At 36.4% G+C, this 6390-nt stretch overlaps 2 protein-coding genes across 2 annotated transcripts; both read left to right on the plus strand.

The window, feature by feature from the left end:
- LOC111375378 (putative receptor-like protein kinase At1g80870) lies at positions 1-2642 on the plus strand. Its single transcript, XM_022998192.1, has one exon. The coding sequence runs from the start codon at positions 393-395 to the stop codon at positions 2535-2537; it is 2145 nt and encodes a 714-aa protein (XP_022853960.1). The 5' UTR covers positions 1-392; the 3' UTR covers positions 2538-2642.
- A 657-nt stretch (positions 2643-3299) lies between these two features.
- On the plus strand, positions 3300-5825 carry LOC111375379. Its single transcript, XM_022998193.1, has 2 exons — positions 3300-3569; positions 5473-5825. The coding sequence occupies exons 1-2, from the start codon at positions 3407-3409 to the stop codon at positions 5562-5564; spliced, it is 255 nt and encodes an 84-aa protein (XP_022853961.1). The 5' UTR covers positions 3300-3406; the 3' UTR covers positions 5565-5825.
- The last annotated feature ends 565 nt before the right edge of the window (positions 5826-6390 follow it).

The raw sequence follows: 6390 nt of genomic DNA on the forward strand, positions 1-6390 counted from the left end.
GCTTTCTCTTCTTCCAATTTTCTTCCCCCGATACCTAGCAAAAGCTCCCTTTAGTCAAAAGCTCCCTCCTTTTCTTTAATCATCTTCATCCCCTCATTTCAACTCACTGCCATTAAACTAACTTAAAATACCCAAAAATATTCTAAAACTATTCTGAATTTCTGATTAAATAATACTCGACAGTTTCAGCATTCTTTAAATTGTTAATGATATCAAACTTTATGTACTAAAACATAAACATCGATTGAACTCGACCTTACTAATAATCTACACTTATATATGGCTTGGTTATCCAACTGTGAAGCATAGAAACCTGAGTTTCCTGCAAAATTCCTCCTACCCCCTCCAGTACCTAACTTCTCCCATCACCATTTCCATAAACCAGCAGCAGAATGACCTCAAGACAGCCATTCAAATCAAATTCAACGCCCAAAACAAGCATAATTTTCTTTACAGTAACAATTTCTTCTTCTCTGGTTATTCTGTTTGCCATTCTTTATTTCATTTACTATTTGTGGTACTCTTTGGTTAAAAGGTCTCGCACCAGCCCATATGATACCACTACACCCTTAAACAAGCTCCAGAGGTATAGTTACAAAGAGCTAAAGGATGCCACCCAGAACTTCAGTGATTCCAATTCCATTGGCAAAGGAGGCTCTGGAACTGTATTCAGAGGTATTCTTAAGAATGGAAAATTGGTAGCCATAAAAATTCTTGATTCAACTTCATTTCAGTTTGAACAGGAGTTTCAGAATGAGTTAAATATTCTGGGTGCGCTAAAATCTTGTCCTCTTGTTGTTAATTTATTGGGTTATTGTGTGGATAGAGATCAGAGACTTGTGGTTTATGAGTACATGCCTAATAAAAGCTTGCAGGAGTCTTTATTTTCAGAGTCGAATAATAACTGTAATAATATGAGTTTGAATTGGGCTAGAAGGTTCGATATTATACTTAATGTTGCTAAGGCATTGTCATTTTTGCATCTTGAATGTGATCCACCAGTGATCCATGGGGATGTGAAGCCAAGCAATGTGTTACTTGATTCAGAGTTTAGGGCTAAACTTTCGGATTTTGGGTTGTCGAGGTTGAAGCTTGAGGGTGAGTTTGGTGTCGATTTGTTCAGTCAAGACTTGTGGAAAAGCCAAGAATTATTGAAGAGTGAAGAGCTTTCTGGGAACTTGAATGCAGTTGGAGAAGGTGGTGAGAATGAGACTCCAGCAATTGGGACTCCAGTGGAGAGTCATGATCATGATGAGGTAGATTTTGCTCTGGCTTTGCAAGCTTCTTCTTCGTCAAAAAATAGTTGTAGAAGTCATCATAATGTGAAAAATTTGGCTCTAAATTCTTTAAATTGGAGAAGTGATTTTGGGAATGAGATTGATATTAAAGATAGGATTGTGAAGGGGAAGGAGGTCTCGACTATCTCGACTATCGAAAATGGCAAGGGGGACGATAACAAGTCTGTGAATTATAACGATGAGCTAAGTAGCATTAGCCCAAGTAAGGAGTCGAACTTGAATGCTGCTATGGTTACGGATGATAATGATAGTAACAATGTGGGTGCAAAACAATGGGGAAAGGATTGGTGGTGGAAACAGGATGGTAATGGTGAATTGCGCAGTAGAGATTATGTCAAGGAGTGGATAGGAAGCCAAATCTACCATTCAACTAATTCTAATTGGGACGAAGAAAATCAATGCCCCCCATTGAGAATTTCAACGCGGCTGGAGAAATTTGAAAAAGCTAATGATAATCACTTACAAGAACTGGGATTTGAGTGTCATGAGGGTGCAATTGAGAAGGAAGAATCAAAGAGGCATCAGAAGATTCAAGAATGGTGGAAAGAAGAACACCTCGACGAACTTAGCAAGAAGAAGAATAATAAGGTGAAAAAGTTTCAAATAAGGAGTACGAAACTGTTCAAAGTACGCTTACGCTTCAAAAGGAAGAGAAAATCGAGTCACAAGAGCCACAATGTGAATGATCCAGGTACGGAGTTCAGTTTTAGGAAGGGTTGGAAGAAGAAGGATTCCAAATCTGTAGGGAGTGATAAGTGGAGTGGAGATCTTTTCAGTCGAGAGTTGAGTAGCACAACGAGCATGAGGGGTACTTTGTGCTATGCTGCACCGGAATACAGTGGGTGTGGATACTTAATGGAGAAGGCCGATATTTACAGCTTTGGCGTTTTAATACTCGTAATTGTCTCAGGTAGACGGCCACTTCACGTACTTTCATCACCGATGAAGCTCGAGAAAGCAAACTTGATAAGCTGGTGTAGGCACTTGGCTCATACTGGAAACATATTAGAACTCGTGGATGAGAGACTTAATGATGAGTATGACAAGGACGAGGCTAGCTTGTGTATTAATTTGGCCCTTGCTTGCCTACAAAAAATGCCTGAACTGCGGCCTGACATTGGAGAGATTGTTAAGATTTTGAAACGGGAAATGGAAATCCCAACGCTTCCCTTCGAGTTTTCTCCGTCTCCTCCTCCAAAATTTCCCAGCAGGTCAAGGAGAAATAATAGAACAATGTAGATCAGCTTCTCTTTGTTCTTCATATCCACTGTATGCAGGACGTACACTTTGGTTATTATTGTTATTATTATTATTATTATTATTATTATTATTTTCTTTGATGTACATTAAGATCCTGTTTGGTTTTGCTAAAAATTATATTTTCAGTAAATTTTGATTAAAGTTGATGAAACGTTTGATTAGAAAATTAATAAAAATTCCGGGTCTTGTAAAATGTTTGGTTGAAAGTGAATTTGAAAAAAATAAACGTCAAACAAGGCTTAAATAACTAATTACTTATTCAACTAGAGATCGTTTTAAGGTTGTTTATTCTACTTATTCTACTAGAGAGGCGAATAAGATCTACGGAAATAGAATTAATTGCGGAGCAGCGCACAAACAAGAAAAGGCATGTTAGTCAAAATTTGAAAGAATAAGAGTTTGAATTATTTTTAAAATATGTAAATTTTTAACTTTAAAGTAAAAAGTAAAAAACTTATAGGCCCGTTTGATAGCCATTTTTTTCAAAATACATTTTTCTCTCTTCTTTTCAACCACATATTCTCTATTAAAATAATATTACACGTAAATCAAAACTTTTTCCTTATTTCTTAACCACACATTTCACATTAATTTACTATTCAAAAATATATTTTTACATAAAAATACCTATCAAACACCCTCATAATATGTAAACACAATTCAAAATAAAATATTATTTTAAAGTAATTTTATATTTTATTTAAACATGGCCAATTACATAAAAAGACAGACAATAGGGCCTCAACTAAAAGTCTAAAACCCCCCACGAAAATTACAGAACGAGGGTTTAAGTTTAAGAAGAGCGAGGAGCAGAAACTGAAATTCGCGAAAAGGAAAAAAATTAAAAAATGAGCAGTGATTCCAAAAAAAGTGGATCTGGTGGATCAGGAGGAGGGGGATTCAAGGCTAAATTGGAACACTATTTATATAGTGGAGAAAAGAAGCATGTCATTGGAGGTATCGCCGTAATTGCTATCATTTTTGGTGTCCCTTGGTACCTCATGAATCGAGGTTCGTTTTCTTTTAACATATTTCTGTTGTTCTAAGACTCGTGAGATTGATTTGGGTTTCGGGCATCCTTATTTTTCACTATTTGTGAATGTGATTTTGAAAATTTGATTAAAATTTGGCATTTCTTTGAGGAGCTGCTACTTTCTGTTATGCGATTGATGTATATGGCTATTGATTTGTTAATGCGTGCTAATGCTACTACCAGAGATGGGATTTACGGGGGTTTTTGGACAAATAAATTTTACAAATATATTTCACGGATTTTTTGGAAATAATTCTATGGTTAGTATCAGTTGGAATGAATGTTTTGATATTTGGAATTGTTCTTGTTACTATTGGAGTATTTGATGGCTATTTTTAAAAGAATAGTTCAATTTGAGTGGTTAAGTCCATGAGAGCTAAGCAAGAACGGGCAATGAAATTTATCAAGCTAAACCTTGAACGGTTAATATACTTCTATGACAATTTTTTCTGAAACAATTTTATTGGAAGTAAGTCAAAGTCAGGGAGGCAATCCTAAATAAGCAGTGCATGGTATTTGAGTTGCCCAATAAGCTTGATGCATATGCACAAGAAATATTATCACGGTCTGCAGTCTTTGCTTCTTTTGAAAGGTCATAATTGATCTATTTCTTTGGTGAATGGTGATCGAAGTCGGCAACCAACTTCAGGATTTGACGCTTTTAAAATTTTTAATGATAATCTCCAAACTTATTAAAGACCAATGGATGCAGAAGACTGTATATTGCGATCGTATCTTTGAGTCTTTCCCCTCAAATGAAAAAAAAAAAAAGGCCAGAAAGAGTAGTGAAGAAAAATAGTAGTTGAAGGGGGTTGTACGAAAGTGATATTGTTTTTTTATTTACGTATCAAATGATGCTTAGCCAGCGTGGGGGAGTTGAAAGAAGAGTTAGAGGTCATGACTCGGGAGGGAGAGAACCTTAAGTACCGTGAGATATGTGGAAATGTAGAAGGGGGGAGAGAGGTAGAGATAATAACGCTGGTACCTTTCTTTTCTCAGCCAGGAAGGAAAGGAAAAAGGAGATAAATGCTGACAGAGATCAAGTGAAATCTCACTGAAGCATGGCTTTCCTGTTGGCTTTGGCTTTACTCACATTTTTCCTAAAAGCATGGCTTTTCTAATTACACATAAGCTTGAAAATTTCCTTTGTCAAATAAAGGCGGCTTAATTGTGTCGTGTTTATTGCCCCTAAGGCAGAGTTCTGTTTATCAAAACAACCTTGTTGTTAAAATAAATATACCTATCTCATGAATCAGATTATGTAATTGGCGGTCAGTGAATCGATTGAGTTTGGCTTGGTTGAGGAACTTCCTACACTTGAAATTTTGGTCCGTTGATATATTCTCCTGTATAGTTCTACTTTGGACTAGTTTGATGACTTGTTTACCGATTGCAAGGTTGCTTAGAGCGACCTGCAGCAACATGAATCTGTAAATAAAATGAAGGGGGTCTTCAAAACCCATTGCCATGATTGAGGAGGCACATCTTTTGTCATTATCTCCTATCCGGCCCAATCTCTGTTCTTTAGGGTGTGTACATTTTCATTTGCGGTAATTATTGGAAATAATTTGGGTATAATTGGAAACTGATTTGGTCAGGAGCTCCTCGTGTTACAATCATCTTCCCTTCCTCCACCAAAAAAGAAGACAAATTAAAAAGAATCGATAATGAGAAGCAACGAATGCAAAAATTTTTTTGGAAGATGTGGTATAGTTTGCCAGATGAGCAGAGATCTAGTGGTTTTCTGCAAGGATCTTCTATATTTTTTGTTGGAATTTCTTCTTAGATTATTGCATTGGTTTGTACCTTTCTTTTCATGATTTCAATGTTGGTTATATTGAAACAGCTCGACCTAACAAAAGTTTGTATTTTCTTTTCCAGGAGCAAAACATCAATCGCATCAAGATTACATGGAAAAAGCTGATAAAGCAAGGAACGAAAGACTCTCCGCTGGTTCATCCATATCTAAATGAGGAATAATTGTCTTGCTTCAACGACAATCTTATGGCCTTCCAGAAATCTGGGTTTTGGTTTTTCATCTTCTCATAATATAGAAAATCTGTTCTTATAAAGTGAAATACGTTTAAAGTCATTATTATGGGTGATAATAGTGACGACCTTCTAATGCTTATTGCAGTGTAGGAATATATTTTCCATAGACATCAATTTGCTAACAGTTCTGTTTCTGGGTTAAATTATATAGATATTCTTGTGCCAGTCACACTGTGGTTGCATCTTCCATTTGCCAAACCATAGAGTTCCATTTATCATAAATCCCGATTGTTGGTTCACACAGACTAACGCAGGAAAAGGGGGAGTGCCGGCCCAGGCTCTCCTGAATTGGCCAGTGTATGGCCAACACATATCCAGGATGTGTTGCTCAGGATGAAGCCGATATGGCCACCATTTTATTAGCCTACTCTGAACAAGATTTGAACTTTTATGTACAGGTATTTGGTGCCAAAATTAGCAAATGTACAACAAAGACTGAAGTATTAAAACTAGGTAGCCATAGAAATCAATTATTCGATTAACTCATGTTTCATTTACATAGTTAACTTAAAAGTAAAGTTAGCAAGAATTATGGATGATCCCTTATTCGGATTGTACTATGTGCGGAGTAAAGAAGATGAGCATATTTATGTACAAACAACCTCAAACATCTATGAAGATGGGGGCTTCCACTTTCGCAAACAACATATTAATAAAATTTTTAGATCAAATATAAGGGTTGATGTGGGATGAGTAATCGCGTATTCCCACTCCTTCCCATCCCATCCATTCTTCTCAGAGATCCCA

Source organism: Olea europaea, unplaced genomic scaffold (genome assembly GCF_002742605.1).
Source record: "Olea europaea var. sylvestris unplaced genomic scaffold, O_europaea_v1 scaffold1371, whole genome shotgun sequence".
Classification (NCBI taxonomy): domain Eukaryota; kingdom Viridiplantae; phylum Streptophyta; class Magnoliopsida; order Lamiales; family Oleaceae; genus Olea; species Olea europaea.

Excerpts from the sequence above, each read along its gene's own strand:
- LOC111375378 (XM_022998192.1), top strand. The coding sequence starts at position 393 with ATGACCTCAAGACAGCCATTCAAATCAAATTCAACGCCCAAAACAAGC.
- LOC111375379 (XM_022998193.1), top strand. The coding sequence starts at position 3,407 with ATGAGCAGTGATTCCAAAAAAAGTGGATCTGGTGGATCAGGAGGAGGG. Across the intron at positions 3,570-5,472 it reads TTGGTACCTCATGAATCGAG|GAGCAAAACATCAATCGCAT; the intron begins GTTCGTTTTCTT and ends TTTCTTTTCCAG.